At 42.1% G+C, this 16,973-nt stretch overlaps 3 protein-coding genes and 1 long non-coding RNA gene across 7 annotated transcripts; 2 read left to right on the plus strand and 2 right to left on the minus strand.

Moving 5' to 3' along the window:
* Positions 1 to 66: 66 nt before the first annotated feature.
* On the minus strand, positions 67 to 6,927 carry LOC116841152 (equilibrative nucleoside transporter 4). The gene is made up of 10 exons (XM_032808756.1): positions 6,758 to 6,927; positions 5,997 to 6,151; positions 5,580 to 5,708; positions 5,433 to 5,507; positions 4,747 to 4,970; positions 4,494 to 4,605; positions 4,097 to 4,267; positions 3,593 to 3,780; positions 3,252 to 3,492; positions 67 to 3,161 (listed from the first exon to the last, which is right to left on the minus strand). Exons 1-10 carry the CDS (start codon positions 6,925 to 6,927, stop codon positions 2,767 to 2,769), a joined length of 1,860 nt encoding a protein of 619 aa, XP_032664647.1. The 3' UTR covers positions 67 to 2,766.
* Positions 3,339 to 4,525, plus strand: LOC116841157. Its single transcript, XR_004377506.1, has 3 exons — positions 3,339 to 3,457; positions 3,531 to 4,318; positions 4,395 to 4,525. It is a non-coding gene; the product is annotated as an uncharacterized LOC116841157 (long non-coding RNA).
* A 1,216-nt stretch (positions 6,928 to 8,143) lies between the features above and the next one.
* On the plus strand, positions 8,144 to 13,394 carry LOC116841156 (WW domain-binding protein 2). 4 transcript variants are annotated; one of them, XM_032808767.1, is made up of 7 exons: positions 8,146 to 8,369; positions 8,693 to 9,027; positions 9,742 to 9,894; positions 10,228 to 10,380; positions 12,278 to 12,363; positions 12,983 to 13,037; positions 13,146 to 13,394. In XM_032808767.1, the coding sequence occupies exons 1-6, from the start codon at positions 8,314 to 8,316 to the stop codon at positions 13,016 to 13,018; spliced, it is 819 nt and encodes a 272-aa protein (XP_032664658.1). In that variant the 5' UTR covers positions 8,146 to 8,313; the 3' UTR covers positions 13,019 to 13,037; positions 13,146 to 13,394. The 4 variants fall into 4 exon arrangements, with proteins under 4 accessions (XP_032664655.1, XP_032664658.1, XP_032664659.1 ...); XM_032808768.1 differs by having other exon boundaries at positions 12,983 to 13,022; XM_032808765.1 differs by having other exon boundaries at positions 12,983 to 13,394.
* On the minus strand, positions 12,632 to 16,855 carry LOC116841155. The gene is made up of 2 exons (XM_032808763.1): positions 14,823 to 16,855; positions 12,632 to 14,317 (listed from the first exon to the last, which is right to left on the minus strand). Exons 1-2 carry the CDS (start codon positions 15,615 to 15,617, stop codon positions 14,102 to 14,104), a joined length of 1,011 nt encoding a protein of 336 aa, XP_032664654.1. The 5' UTR covers positions 15,618 to 16,855; the 3' UTR covers positions 12,632 to 14,101.
* Positions 16,856 to 16,973: the final 118 nt, after the last annotated feature.

The raw sequence follows: 16,973 nt of genomic DNA on the forward strand, positions 1-16,973 counted from the left end.
GAGAGAGAGAGAGAGAGAGAGAGAGAGAGAGAGAGAGAGAGAGAGAGAGAAAGAGAGACAGAGAGAAGTATAATTATACAAAGAACGAATGGCTTGGGACGCGATACGATATGCAATTATATAAGAGATACGTTATATTATATACATATATATTTATTGTTTGTACATATTAACTAATTTCGATACGGCGTGATATCTCTACAACAGTTAAACGCAATAATATTGCATATCTTTTTCGAAGATCTCGATTGAATTTTATGTCACACTCACAAACGAGCAAGAGATTGATCGAGAGAGCGAAAAGCGCCGAGCATGCAAACAATCGGGAATTTGTTATCCTTTGTTCTCGGCGTCGAGTCAACGACAGAGTCAGTCACGCCGTATCGCGTCTGATACATTGTACGTGAATTAGGACATTAGAATGAAAAATATAACATATAACGAACAATGCACACGTTTTCTATGCGCTAGTTCACGTTATGCGTCGCGCGCGGCTTTCCGTCGCGTCGATCGAGTCTATTTTATGTTTCTTCGTAACATCGCGTTTTTTCTTATTTTTTTTTTTTTGGTTTATTACATCTTAACATTACAGACTTTGATTATAATGTCCTACGTAACACCAGATATGTCTTGAGCAGGTAATGCGAACAAAGCTGGAGGGGAGAGAAGAGATGTTTATGTGAGAGAGAGTTGACCTTTCTCGTTTGAAAAGTATAAAGTAAAAGTGTTAACGCCTGGACGCATACCCAACTAAAGTTTCAACATTCGTATTTAGAGACCAAAACAATAAGAATGTCCAGAGTTAGGTACGCGTCTAGGGATATTGATATACTTTTACTTTACACGTACCGTATAAATATACGTATTTTTACATTAATAATAACGCGTATCAACTGTATTCACACACCGTGCACCGAGACGCGTGTGTAAGACGCTGTATACTCGACGGTGCGGGATATAACCACAGCACGATAACTTCTTCACAACCAAAATTTCCCAATCTTCAATCATTATAGCGATCTAATACGGTTTGTCACGCGTTGGAACTCGCCGAGGAAGACTGTCGTTGCGGATCACATTGACAGATCTCGCGTTCTCGGCCACTTCGCTGGCCCTAACCATATCACTCGACGACGCATCTTTTATCCGGTAATCACGCCAAAAAACATGAAACAACAACGAAGGCGCGGTTCAACATACCGGAATAAGTATCAACGAATCGTCTCCTATCGAAAGAATATTACTGACGACTCCGTCTTTTAATCGTTTTCAAATGCACTCGGAAAAGCGACTCGCTGATCCGAAACCAGCGCAAAAGGCACACAATAATCCTAACAGAAAAGGAACACGCGCATAATCTCGCGCATCTCTCACGTATCGTGTCGATTTTCCTCGACCTCGCCCCGTAAGCGCGACATTTTCGCAATCAGTCGCGATTCCTTTGTGCGTCGTGTCTAATTTTGGCGATATGCGCTTGAAAGCTCAATCTCGGCAAGGTGCGAAATCAAAAGTGAGTCCGTGCAGCATGCGCGTAAATGAATAACAACGAGTGAGATATCGAGTCATCGTAACGAGAATTTCCGTAAAGCAAAATGTGAAATCCGACTTTCATTCAAGCCGGCATTCTTCACCATATCTCGCGATCAAGAGCAGTACGGGAGCATTCTCACCGAAATTGCATGTCGAGTATTTCTAACAAGAAATACAATATTTTTATCATCAGCTTGGTGCAAAAACAATGGACGATTTCGCTTTTATTTTACCCTAATCGTTATGGTCCCACTATTGCGGAACACTGAATTGATGATGTTAGAAGCGAAAAAAACGTATGCCAAACATTTTTGCCATTTTAAAATAGACAAATATTTGTATGAAAGAACATTTTAGATTACTTGAGCATATTTGTAAAATAATCTGAATACTATCTTTTTTCTTGACAGTTAATAAATAGCCTTAAAACTTACATGACAAGCGACTTTGTTCTCTTTAATCTACCTTTTCTTATGATTCTGCTTATTTTTCTGTTATTCTCATTATTCTGTTATTTTTAAGAGTATTTATTGACTCAAAGGAAAAAGATTAAATTTTCAGGGCATTTTACAAGTATATTTGAACGATCTAAAGTGTTTTTTCATGCATATATGTTTTTATTTGAAAATAACACATAAGAATTGTTGGCACGCGTTTCTGACATTATCAAAGCAGGAATTCTGCAGCAGTGGGATCAGAGTCTTAAATGTGAAATTAAATACTCCTATCCTACTTCTATCCGTGTGACTCGCGTTATACAACATCTCGCAAGGCTTACTCTTTACTCGATCTTTTTATGCAATATTTTTCGTTTCTAACAGTGGATAATCGCACAAGGAATAAGCTCCGAAGTTACATCGAACGCAACTGATGCACAGTACGCGTTGATGCCAATCAATGTTGTTAAATGGTGTTCTACGATTAATGCTAGTAAAAGTGTTAAAACGAAAAATCGGCCGTTCTATTTGCACCACTTCACAATAAAAGATCCACTAATTTAAAATGTCTCACGATGCCTTGCAACAAATCTTTTTCAACTTTAAGCTCACCTTCTTTGACACATATATACACACATACGCACGCGTGCGCACACTCTCATGTACACTCATATTCACTCGCACATGCATACTCTCCCTTTCTCTCTCCCTTTCTCTCTCTCTCTCTCTCTCTCTCTCTCTCTCTCTCTCTCATTCATATATCAGTACCGGATTCAACATTACGCGCAACATGCGCATTTTAATGTTGCAAGATCGTGTCGCTCGCTGAGACAGTAGCGTTAGCCAAGATCTTGGGCAAAGCCGTCGTCGACGCCTCCAATGATCCACCTGTGGTCAACAGGCTCACTGTGGTGTTTGTCAGCAACGTCGACGTCAGAACCGTAGTAAACACACCAGCGGTGGTCTTCAGCTTCGGTATCACCGTGGTCCTCTCAATGGGCAAAGTGGAGGATATCGCGGTCATCAGGACACTCACGGTCGCATTGCCGATCGCGGTCATCGTGGTCGGAGCATTCACCAATTTCGGGCATATGTCCTTGGCTTGTAGCGGTGGCCCGAGGCAGGCGTCCATCAGATAAGCGAATGTGGATCCGATAGTCAAGCCGCCGGTGTACGACAGGGTCATGATGTTACCTAACAGAAAGCACGATGCGTCACGCGATGGTTTCTTCGAGTGGTAGCCTAGGTGATAGGCTTGACAAGTGAATAAACTGTTCGACTCACCTGCGAGTTCGCGATATTCTTCCGGCACCTTGCTGGGTGCTTGAATCATAGGTATGGAACCGACTAAACCGTTGGTGAGGCCAAGTGCCCAAGACAATAAGATTGGATGTATCTCTCCAGAAAGGATAGGAGCGTCACGTGGAATCGCGCAGAATAGGAACAGAGGAATGAGTATGGCACGCGCAGCAGAAATCCACAGCACTTGCGTACGTTTCCATGTGTAATGTATCAAAGTGAACATCTACGGAATAATCGGATAACCTGTTATACCCTATATAGATTCAGTAGTTGCTTTTCTTGTTGTTTCTGGACGTAATGCGGGTGATTGAGTCAATCAATACCTTGCCAAGCAAATCGGAGGCGTTGAAAGTGGTCATCAGAATAATCGGCATCCACGACTTGAGTTTGCAAGATATTATTTCCGACACGATTCCTGGATACAGAGAGAGTGTCACGGAATAGGCAAGACCGATACTGATCATGTACGGAAAAATCAATTTGATGACTTCGAGTCTTGCGACCAGGCCTCCTAAAAAGATGCATCGTTAAGGTTCCTAGCTCCCCGCTGCGAAACTCTTCATTAATGACATCAGGAATGAAAAAATACACGTTAAAAATTCTTGCAAAATTGAATTTTTAATGTGTATTTTTTCGCTTTTGACGTCATAAGTAGTCGCGGCGAGAGTTTAGGAATCTAAATACATTAAAGAAAAGTGATATTTTACGAAAATGCAGGTTTTCTGAAGTTTGTTTAATGTGCAGGTAGCATCACGATTTCATTTTGCGTAAATATACGCGAGCGAGAAGTAACGACCGATAGAGTGATGATATTTTCTAGCTCTTACTTTTTATACCAGACCATCGTTTGCCTGTGCTTTGCGTTCCGCAGGCTCCTCGCATAACTACCACATCTTCAACTTTGTAAGTCGGCCCAGCACTGCCAGGAGGATTGCCCGACGGGGCACTAGGCTCGTACACCGGATTGCTGAAGGAGAACGCAGAATATTGTCCGGATGCTAAAAGAATTCGGTTAGCGTCACAAGTTCGTCGCGATTCTTTCAGCACATGTACGTTTGATTTTGCATGACTGTATATTCGTACTACTTAAATTGTTAACGTGTTAATCGATAAAATTCATTCCAGGAAAAATCAGAGGTAAAGAAACGATCATTGAGTCGACCTACGAAATCAGGCGACTCCACACATCCACGTATTCATCACCCATGGTAATTTCTCACTTACCAGTTACATCAGTGCTTCCGCTCGCGGATTCTGGTCCCATTGGACTAGTTTGAATTTTTAGCACTCCGTACTGACCCTTCGAGGGGTCGCCGACTTGGTCCATTGGATCCATCTGTTTAATATAAAAGAACGATCGTATGAATGATTATTAGATTATATACAAATGTGCTTGTCTTACGTCTACGATTACGGATAATTTCGAGAGAAATCAAATACATGATATATCGATGATGGATACAATATAGCTCCGTACCAGACCAACGTCCTCCGTTGGTTCCAACGTGATCCGATTTTTCTCCTGACATAGCGTTATGTAGAATTGCACGAAATCGCTCTTCCGCGCTACTTGATGTAGCACGAAGCAAAACAGAATCGTTATGTTCGACGAAATGAAGAACATGGACGTATTACAACGCTCATCGTTGAACAGCGACTTTGTTATTACACGACTAATCGACACCCAGAAGCCGGCAATACCTGGAAACGCACGATCAAGTATATTTCTATCGAGTGTTACATCGGGTATCTGTGAACTTAGAGCAAGGAGACACACAACGTTGTTACGTGCGATATACAAATGCATGTCGCATATACATCTACAATATATACAGACAATTTCTTTTTTCAAGTCAAACTGTTGAGGAGAATTATCTCTTATAATTGTTCAGATCTCATCTTTTTGACTGACACACAGTGTTTGATATCTAAACGATTGAGCCTTCTAAATTGCAATTTCATTAACATCAATTTTACACTGAACGATAAATAATGTTGTTCCGTTACTTATTTTTGCTGCTGAGGTTTAATCCGGGTCTAAAGTCGGCCATTTTCAACGGCTCGAAAGTTCTTTTTCTTTTTCCCGCCAATTATAAATCATGATACTTCGCCGTTACGTGTAGCCATGCACAGATCTTTTATCACTCATGGAACGGTACTCACTCTCTCCAGTCATCACAGCCTGAGTGTATCGACTAGGAAGCATAGATGTGTACCCGTAAAAGCTCGATTGCTGAACTATAACGCAACAGAAGAGAAATGACGCTGATGTTTATCGGCAGTCATCACCGAGGACTTTTACGACTTTACCTGTACAACCGAGCGACACTATCGCAACAGCAGCCAGATTCATTTTATAAGAAGTCGCAATGCCAAAGAGCTCCCACCAAATCTCGCAGATCACCACGAAGTTCAGAGTCACGAAAGATACAAGATATCCTGAAAATTTAAGTATAGATTAATCTTCAATTTTTTTCTTATTTTTTAGAATATGCCCAGATATCAGAGAATTCAAAAAGAATTCAGTCACCAATAATTAATTTATGTCACCAATTCATTTTCAGATATAAAAAGAATTGTTCAAAGTTCAGTTCAGTGAAAACAATTCTTTTTGCATCTAAAAATGAACTCAGAATTGATGATATACGACTGAATTCTTTTTGAATTCTTTGTGCTATCCGGGTGGGTACAATACATTCTCTTAACTCATCTTAGTGCGCGTCTTACCAAATGTGATTCGTGTATTCAACGAAAAGGTCTCTACCAGGATATTGTTCGCAAAGACCGCGATGAAAGCTACACTGATGTAAACGACAGACATGTCGAATACCACAGTAGTCTCCGGGTATCTCTCTTGAAAATAATCCACCGCTATGATAAAGCTGCAACAGATAGTGACATTATTGCAGCATAAATTGCGACGAGATTTTCGTCGAATTCAACGCATTGCTGTCACCGAAAAATACACGAGATCGTGAACGATCGAGCGCCAGGATACCTGATAAAAATTCGAATAATGTCTATACTTCTCAAATGGCAAGCTAGAGTCGTGGAGTTCAAAATTCGCGCGCGTAGAAAACGGTGTGACGTATCCGGACATTTGCGCGTACATAATATGCTGCATCAATTTTACAATTTATTTCGATGTTCTGTAAAAGCAAACTTCCATCGAAGCGACTTCCCTTGTAGAGTCAACCGCGAGCTACAGTTTCGTCATCTGTATTTCCCTCTGAGAAGTTCAGTTCACCGGAACTGTCCCTCGTGTTCGATCGTTAATTACTCGAAAATTACAAGCGTCTCGACATTTTCGTCGAGCGCAAATCGATCGCGGGCCGAAGGACGAGCGGGAAAAGGAAGTAACCGATAGATTTGCAAGGCGAGAAGCTACATGAACATCCTGGGGTCTTTGACTCGGCTCGATCGCACCACAACCGAGCGCGCGTATGTGTACGCGCGTCCGGACGTATGATCGTCCACCGTCGCAGGACCTGTTGTAGGGCAGAAGGAAGCCTACGCCGCCGAGCATCAAGGCAAGGTAGATGCAGTTGTAGTTGTCAACGGGCGGCGAGAGGTGCTTGAATCCCTTGGAGAAATTGAAGTCGTTTACGCCTCTGGCCTTGCCCAACTGGACGTATCCCCGGCTCAGGTTCTCGTCCATGTTGCCGGAGGAGAGCGGAGTCGTCGACGGAAACGGATGCGCGACGGCAGATATGGTCGATGATCGGTGGATATGCTCGGACGAGTCGTCTCCTACGAGTCCATGGTACGCGTGTCGTCGGCGGGCCTCGTCGCGCGTGCACCTCCGGGTGCTTCTCGCGGGGTAAGCGCCGGGTGTCGTTCGGCTGGCCGTGCACCTCGATCACTACGTTATTTACACTTCCTCGCGCCGACTAGTGCCTTACCTCGTCGGCCCCGGGCGCATGCTTGCGAGCACTCGTGATATTGATTCCTGCGCGCGTCCGATGCCTTCGCGCGTCGCCGGCAACTTCGTCTCGCGCTGCTCGTCGCATCCGCGACGAGGAGGAACGTTGCTCGCCCATACAGCACAGAAGTTTCAAAAAGCTTTCAGAAAGGTTTCAGAAGCATCGAACCTTTCTGAGATCTTTCTGAAATCTTTTTCAAACTTTTGTGCTGTATGGGCGACGTAGCGCGCTAACCGCGCCTCGTGTTCGTTATACGATACATCACGATCGACAGTGGAACGTCCGGCAGGACGTTGAAACTGCGGAGTGCGCGTTTCGATGGAGTAAATGACACGCGTACTCGACTGTTATATATTATTCGTTGTTTGGCTGTGATCACCTGGGAACGAGTACTCGCGTCCGTGACATCGTGGTTTCGCGCCATTGTTGCTGTTTGCAAGCTGGATCCTGCCTTACCGGCGGTAAAACCGGCGGTTGGCCCCCTTACGGCGATTTTGCGTAGAAAATTTTGCTACTTGATAACCTCTTGATCGATAAATTCGTCGGTAAAAATGTGTAAAATCAGTGTAGATGGTAACTACAGAAGATCCAGTTTTATAAGAATATTTTATATATGTTATTCTAAGTCTATATAACGGTAAAATATCAAGATAGTTGTCAAATTAATATTTTATACGACACACTGAATCTCGAGGTATTTAAATCAGATAGCCAAAAATGGTTCATAATATTACCTTTCTTCAATTATCTTCTGGCACATCGGGGCTTCTTTGACCTTACGAAAATTTACCCAAGACTGAATATCTCGTCAGTGGCACAAGTTCGCCTCGTCGGTACATTCGAATCCAACGCTCACATTACCGACCGCGAAACTCTCCTGAACCGGGATGAATGTAGATGGCGTGTGGTGCGCGTGCCAGTTGTCGTGAACGCCAACGCGACATCTCTTTCAATCCTTCATGGAGTTACAAGGCAATCGCGACGTAAGTTGACTGGAAATGACGTCAGTCTTCTTAGTCATATTGTTCTCGGCCGTCTGGTAAGTTCCTGAGGAGGGTCGTCCGTCAACGTCTGTCGAAAGTTTTGACATCTCCGTCGTGTGGCCGCGGATGTAAGCAAATATGTCATTGAACACGGCGCACACCAACGGTGGAGTTCTTCTCCACTCTGGCGAATGGTAAGCCGCGTGTTGACGAATTTCCCTTGCCAATTTATCTATCTCGAATATTCTCAATTGTGACAGCTCCGCAGCGCAATATCGCCATGACTCGGCCTCGACGATGATTATCTCGTTGCCGATGTCCTTTTCACTTTATCGAAAATTAGATGCAAACTATGCAATTACGTTAATTTGGAACGTAATATTCGTTCGACACTTGGCACAATCGCCTCGTGCTTCATAAACTGATAAGATTATCGTGAAATTGCGCGGAATTATGTGAAGTCTCTTCTTCGCGGACAACGACACCGATCTCGCGTAACTTGAGTTTTCCTCAACAGCATCATTCTCTTCTGCGACAATGTCAACATGGAGTTTCACGGGCAGGAGCAGGCGGAGTTTATGGGTAAGAAGCAAGGCAGATTATACCTGACGACCCACAGGATGATCTTCAACGCGAAAGATCAAAAAGAGAAGATGCAGTCGTTCAGCTTTCCATTCGTCACGTTAAGCGAGGTCGACGTGGAGCAGCCGATTTTCGGCGCCAATTTCTTAGGGGGCAAGTGCCGTGCTCAGCCCAATGGCAACTGGATCGGCGAGTGCAAGTTCAAGTTGAAATTCAAGAGTGGCGGTGCGATAGAATTTGCAACAGCTTTGCAGAGAGCTGCAATAATGGGTAAGATCTTTTTAGCTAAATTAAGTTGCACTTTTTTACCTTTAGAATAAAATATTATCTAGTGTTGAAGGAAAAAGAAATAAAATTGTAGTACTGATTAAGATGTGTTGATTAAGAATATACAAAGAAAAATAAACAATACATAAAACAATACATAAAACAATACATAAAATAGTGAACAATACATAAGAACAAGAAAGGGAAAGAACAGTCTTGCAGAAGTTTAATATAATACACATTTTCTGTAATTAAACTTATATAATAACTTCAAACTATCATGTTAAAAGTGAACAAGCCAATACTGGGTGTTAATCGATTAAAATTTTCTTTTTTTGACTAAACTTTTCTTTGACTAAAACAATTCCTCTTATAGTCACTGTTCCTTAGAAAAATCTAACTTTTATGTAACCAGCATTGTAGTTAAGCTTCTTGCTTAAACTCTGAGATTCCAAAAGAGATTTTCTCAACTGAAGCTGTAGATAGATACACAGTTGGTCACAAGAAAAATCAAATTCTCCTAGAACATTAATGACTTAGATTTAGTTACATTGGTAAAAACAGATACAAAAGGGATGCCAATAATTGTGTGATTTACATATTTGTATGATAACATAAGGTTAATAGTATTATCATAGATATATAAGTTTCTCAGTTTGGTTCTCTCATTATAGGTATCTAATGTATTAATTACATGTTATTTGTATTGATCCTCAGCTCAGCGCAATGGCCCAATGAATGATGCACCACCACCGTACACACCTCCGACATCTGACTGGTATCCAGCGCAACCTGCGGCTTATCAACCCCCACCGACCGGATATTACGGATGGATGCCTCCGACTAATGTATTTCCAGATGTTCCGCCAGGTATAACATCGGTCTTTTAGTATCTAATATTTATCGATGTAATCACAACGGAACATTCTCTTATTTATCGAGTTTAAGAGGATTTTTTGAAAAAGAAAATATTTTAAAGCCCCAAAAGAAAATAACTCTAGTTGCAAAACGCTATTTCCTGTAATACCATATTTTTTAGGTGTATCAATGTCGCTCTAATGAATCTGTTGTTTCTAAATTGTGATTTTTGCGTTGTCTTTAAAATTTGCTCTTATATGTATAACATTGGTATTATCATGTCTGTTTTATACAAGTGATACACGTGGGATATTTAGCAACTAAACTTACTCCTTTTGTCTTTAGGAAATACCGTCTTCATGACGGACAGTCCTCCACCGTATCCAGGTATACATCCGTATGCGTGCGGACCGTCGCAACAAGGCCCCGGCGGCGCAGCGGGACAAGGAGCACCTGGATGGGCCAATCCGAATTACAACGGTCAGCCGATGTCTCAAGGTGCGTATCCTGGCGGTTACGGGCAACCGCCCCAAAGCGGTTACGGGCAACCGCCCCAAGGCGGTTACGGGCAACCGTCCCAAAGCGGTTACGGGCAACAGCCCCAAGGCGGTTACGGGCAACCGGCCCAAGGCGGTTACGGGCAACCGCCCCAAAGCGGTTATCCGTTAAATCCACCACCGTACTCGCCGTATCCGCAAGTCAATGCACAGCGTGGACCTTACCAACAACCAGGATACCCTTCGTACCCACCTCAGTACTAATGAATTGTAACGAATGCGTAATACGTATGCGTGTAAATGGTGTGCCTATTCGTTTAATAATAAGCTACGAGCAACAATGCGATGAAAAGAAAAAAAAAAAAAAACAACGCTTATCTGAAAACGCCACATCGAATTATATCGGATGTGAGCAATGTGCATATATTTTCAAATATCTCATACTTGGAGAAGCTTACGAATGAATATATTCTCGAGAGAGAACGCTTTCGAGAGGAGAGGGACGAGCGATTTTCCCGAAACTTGTTCTTTGGACAGCACGGTTGTTTCTTTTTATTCATTGTCGGTATCGACGGTATCGTTTCACCTTCGTTCCGACATTCTGTGATACAACGAAGGTGGAACGATGCTGCCAGTCACCGACGGTGAATAACGGAATGCGGTTTCTACACGCTGAAACGAGCATACGTACTTTTCTAAGTGCTGATAGCTCGCACAATGTAATTTCTCGCAATTGCGCTGAACGCGCATTGCCGGATTCTTATTCCTCTGTTAATTTCACGAAATTATAAGACACGTTATATTAGACAAATAGCAACGAACAATACGATATTAAATGTTAATTAAAGGACAATTTGCTGTTTTTTATTTAAACCTGTCAAACTGAGATTATATTTTTTGTTGGAAATTTATGAAAAAAAAAGAAGCCAAACTTACAGTCGACAACTGCAAAAATAAATGAGGTTTGCGCGCTAAAATTGAAAGTTTTTAGTGTATTAAGCAACGCAAGAGTATTGCGCAACGAGTATTGCGTCCTTACACGATCTGAAACAAGATTGACTTTCACTTTACTCAGTTATTATCTCATAGTTGTCATAGACAGAACGAAGACGGCTTGGGTGGATAGATTCAGTCAAGTTTTTGTGTTCTGTCATTCTTGATCTATGTCATAGTGTACTAGACTTGGACAAACGTGAACTTTAAACATATTAGATCTTTATATATATGTAAATGAGAGCGCGGACATATGTGATTGTCGTCCGACCTGTCAAACAATTTGCATCTGCACATTTGACGAGTGTAGTGGCGCAAGTAGCGAGTTAAAAATTACTGCGTTAAGACTATTAGACGATTTCGAAATTTCTCACCAAGGAGTTAATATTGCAAGAATTATATTACCGCGTAATGTATAGTGGCGTTTTGCAGCAGTGAAACGGAGCGCTTTTATAAGTCGATTATGCGAGCTTATAATAAATAACTGATAATAAATAACAGTTAAATTCCAAAAGTAACAAAATTCCAAAAACAAGAACTTTCAAGAGAAATAAAAATTCGAAATCATGCCAAATCAAAAGAACTTGAGCCCATCAAGTAGAAATAACGTTTGTATGTATTCTCTTAATATTGATAATAACACTAACCTTATGTGAATTATACGTGTGATGACATCGCCAATGTACCAGGAATTTTACTGAGACGTTCATTGATGTTAGAATTTAATGTTTAACGAAAAAATTTACGATTTTCGATCTCTTGCGAGAACTGATTAAAGTTTATTGTTGTCGTAGCGATACGTCATATATTATTAATTTGTAACGTCCGAGTGCATTGTTTATATGTGTATATGTGTATATATTTATATATTTATATATTCCACGTCATCCTTTTTTATTCGTCAGATGCAAAGGCTACTGCAGATGCGCAGAATGCATATTACGATCCCAGCAGGCCTCAGTGTGCTTACGTTCCACCTCCAGAGTATTATGTAAGTATAATTTATTCAAATGTGTAAAAAAATTGATCTATAGAATGCAATAACTAAAAATTTAATAGATCTTTTTGAAGAAAGTGGCAGATATGTATTCTACATTTTTTCTTCTTTTGAGAGAAATAATCTCTAAATTATCTTTATTTTTCTGTTGGCGTACCAAAAAGAAGTAGTAATTTAATAAGGTTCTTAGGTATACAATGGAAAAAATAAGACAAAAATTCGTCTTTTTGATTCTTCTTTTCAGTAATTATGACCCGCCTGATAACGTGCTTATAATATATATATTTTATAAATTTTATTGTAAGTCTCGCAAAATGAACAATCTGTACTGGCTCTCATTGACTTTCCGTCTCGTTCTTTATCTTTGTTTTCCTTTGATGCAACAAAGACAGCGGCGTCTCACCTTGCGCTATTATTCTCTTTCTGATTTTATCACGAATAAATACATCGTATATATCTTATCTCGATATAGATAACGATAAAATATCGCAATAAAGATAATCGTAAATACATAAATAGCCAATATTTGGATATTATGCAGCTATGTAATATAGCGCGCTCGGAGAATCTTTTAACGCACACGTGAGATATAAATCTTGTCGGTAATTTTCAGGAAAGTCCACCGGCTTACACGAAGAAGTACCAGTGAGAATGTGCGTGTTACACCAGTGAGTTATATAACGCAATCGATACGCATTCCACCTTGGGCAAACACCGCAAAATTCTGTCTCGTCTCGCATTTAACGTAACAAAGTGTTCCTATGTTTGTTACACAGCAAGTTCCCTCGTTATCCGAACGAGGTAGCCTCGAAGACACGTACGCCGAACACGCACCACTGTTTCTCTCTGATGCAGCGTCACGTGATGTGTAGAGCACGAGTGCGATCGCGAGTACCCGCGACGACGCCGTCACGTATTAACACCAGTATTTAGAATGATTTCTAACGTTCTTTTCGGGAACCGATTGTATTGTTGTGTTTCACGCGATTCTATATTACTATACAATAAAAGTTTACACATGTGAATATATCCTTCTCTCTCTGTCTCTCTCTCTTTGGATGATCAATCCGCACGACCACACACGCATTCGCTAGAAACGTACGCGCAAATCTTTCTCTCAATTTTTTTATTAAAAGTTACAAGACAAAAATTACACGATACATCGTGTGGCGCAGTGATGTAGTCGAGTATAAAAGGCGAAGATCAATATGGATCTTCCTCTGGATTATCTATGTACAATTGAATGAGAGAAAACTTACGCTAGGAAGTCCTCGAGATATTTCTGTCATGAGCTATTCGTTTCTTAATAATATGCGTTTAATTTATTCATTCGTTTCGACAGTTTTACTAATCGAGGTGATACCATGCGAGGAAAGAAAGAAATAGGTCAGTACCGACCGTTGAAACGCAAACAGGCGGATCAACGGCAACTTGAAGCTCACAAGTTGATGTATGAATTGTACCTGGTATGTGTATCCTCTGATACTCGCGGACGGATAAAAAGGAAGAAGAGCACTGCTTGAAATCCTATCCAAGCAGTCTGTAAAGCATCAGCCCGTATCAGACTGGATGTTGGAGATTGAGGACTGCGGATTAGAGATTAGAATTTGATAAATCAATCTCGACTCGCTTCGTCTCGATTGGTCAAGTTGTAATCTTTCCGCAATCTTCAGTCTCCAATAAGAGTCTCTAATTAGACTTCAAAAGGCTATTAAAAAAGGTTATTAAAAATCTACCCGTACTCGGAAGTGACCGTTAAACTGAGCTCGCCGTTCTCGACGTAAGTGCTGTGGTACCAGATGCGCGTGTCCAACAGTACGACGTCCGCAGTGTCGACGGAGAATTCGAAGGATTTGCACTCGCTGTCGCATTCCGGCGTGGGAGCCACGGTCCATGTTTTGCTGCCGATTACCTGAGCCTGCCACATGAGCCTTGAGATGTAATCGAGCTGCAAGAGGGATTGGAAAATGCTTTATAAGTGCCGTCGGTATATACCTTTTGTCCAAGGTTGGGAAACAACTTTTTGTCATCATTATTTCTTAGATAACATAAGACATGCTGAAATTGTCCTGGATGTGTTGAGAATATTCCTCAACATATCCTCATTTCTCAGGGCATCCTGGATATTTTTTATGAGATTTTGTATTGTTTTTTTTTTCTTTTTTTTTATCTTAGTAACACAGTGTTATTTTTCTTCGTTAGGAACGATAATGTTAACGCAATTACATTGTAATGACTTACTTAGTAACAATGATAAAAAAAAGTCACTTTTAAAGAGAAACTCCCAACTTTCGGGATCGATCATAAATTTTTTCCTCCAGCGTGAAAAGTGAAGATTGTCTAATTGAAAAACATTTGAAAATTTTCACGAGTTTACACTAGATCGAGAGATCGCCTCTCTCCGATCATTACCTCCTGCGAATTACTCCCCACTCCATCTGTAAAATACTCACGTGCATAACGGCACCCTCTTCGTAGCCCAAGAAAACGTAATTGCTGTACGGGATCTCGGCGTCCTCCGGCAAGAAGCGGGGCACGCTGTAAAAAGGCCTCATCGCGTCCAAAACCCGCGGATGGCAGTTCTTCCAGCCGACGTACCAGGCGTTCTCGCCGTCGCGGTGCAACGCGCGCCGTTCGCTCATCGCGAAGACCTCGCGCAGGTTCGCGAAGTCGCTCTTGAAATGTAAGAACTGGCATTCCTCCTCTACGGACTCGTAAGCACCCTCGGTGCGCTCGTACAGATCCCGGAAGAATTGCAGGGTGAATTCGTTGCGCGCTGGCCAATCGTGGGTGGCGTTTTTAATGATCATGGGTCGCGACGAGTAGGAATAGGCGCGGAACTCCTCCCTGGTCAAATTCGGCAGGATCAACGGCGCGTCGACGTCGCGGCAATAGTCGCAGTTCGACACAGGCCTCGTGAACTCCCACACGAGATAATTGTTCGGCAACAGGCATCGCGTCTCCTGGATGCTCCTCAGCGGATTCGTCGCGCGCAGATACCCGCCGTGGATCAGGCTGTAGAGGATCGGCGCCAGCAACACCGCCAGCACTCTCTTCCGGTGCTCGCGCTGCAGAACCGCGAGACCGCGATTCTTCGCGTTCAACGTCACGGATTTTAAATCGTACGTCGCGGCCCCGCGGCGGATGTATTCCTCGGTTAATTTGAGAAACGCCTCTCGTACGGATTCCGCATTGTTTTCCAATGCCGTTGCCATTCTAACGTAGGATTCAAATCGCTCTTTGTTCATTCGATCGATGTATCGCTCGCATTATTCTCCACCGTGTTGGACAGGAAGTTCTCGGAAGAGTCGTCTCCCTTCTTGCAGCTTCTTAAGAACGTCGGTACGTTGAACTTCAGATTCTTGATCTTACACGGTGGAATAATACCAGCTTTCGATACTCCACTAATTATGGCTATAAATTTCTAAATATATATACGTAATGATATCTTGATATTTTTTAATGTAGAATCTTAATTAAGAGACAAATTACTTTTTCAGGCCGGAGAAAGCAACAAGAAATACATACATTCGTATTTATTTTGAAAAAAAGAAAAATTCTGGTCTGACAGACTACAACACTATTTTATAAGAATAACTTTTATCGTTTTTTCGTTAGACTATTGCGTAAACGTAAATCATAAACCAGGGAGGCTGCAGACTCGAAGCACTGTTGAATGCCGTGATGTCATTTCCGCATAAAAAATAAATTTGTTATATGCACAAATATATAACCGAATTACATATATAAAATTTAAACATGTAGTGTTCTCGAAATAAATTCGTGAATATTGTTGCCTTTTGTTTTGCAAAAGCAACTTGCTCCCTTGATAACGTAACGCTGAGGATTACCTGCAACACCACATTTTTCTGTGATACGTTTTAACCATCGCTTTCGACATTCTTGGCGCGTCGGCGCTCACGTTTGTCGTCCACAGATGTGTATAGCAGCACAGAAACCGGATTATCTGTATAGGCCACATTAATCACTCGCATTGCTTATATCTTCTTGACTTCTAATTGTTTACATTGACAGAGGATGATAAGAGATGATTCGAGCGATAAATGCCCGAGGCGACGCGTCATTTCTCTCACGACGATAAAGGCCGATTCTTCGATCGGACCAACTGTTAATTTGGCGAAGGCTCACAAGACGGAATAATAAACACGTACTCTGACGAATGACACGATCTCTGTGGTTCATACGCTACGCCTGTACGCGCGACATTTCGCTCGGCCTTGGGCTACATACACGCGCGACTGCTGCGGCTGCTGAGGAGCGGCTATCGATTACGCAGCGGAGACATTCATCTCCTGGCTGGTGGGGATCCTCCTTCCAACTGCTCGCTCGCATCTGCTTTTCAAATGGAAGACCGACTCCGCTTAGCCGCGGCTAAGTACTTTAACAAGAAGCTTCCTGCACCATGTGCCCGACACGTGTTCCCTGCCTGCGCCGCAGCTAGAAAAAGCTAGACTTGTGCGTCCTGGCGCGTTCCTACGCGTGCAACCGCATCAAACTAATTCTACCCTGTGTTATTGCTTCGTCGTACTCGTGAATCTCGCATTGGTATGGAAAGGCTGAGAAGAAAAAATGGAGAAAAGAGA

Source organism: Odontomachus brunneus, unplaced genomic scaffold, assembly GCF_010583005.1.
Source record: "Odontomachus brunneus isolate Ranch 3 - 2012 unplaced genomic scaffold, Obru_v1 Obru_scaffold_013, whole genome shotgun sequence".
Lineage (NCBI taxonomy): Eukaryota > Metazoa > Arthropoda > Insecta > Hymenoptera > Formicidae > Odontomachus > Odontomachus brunneus.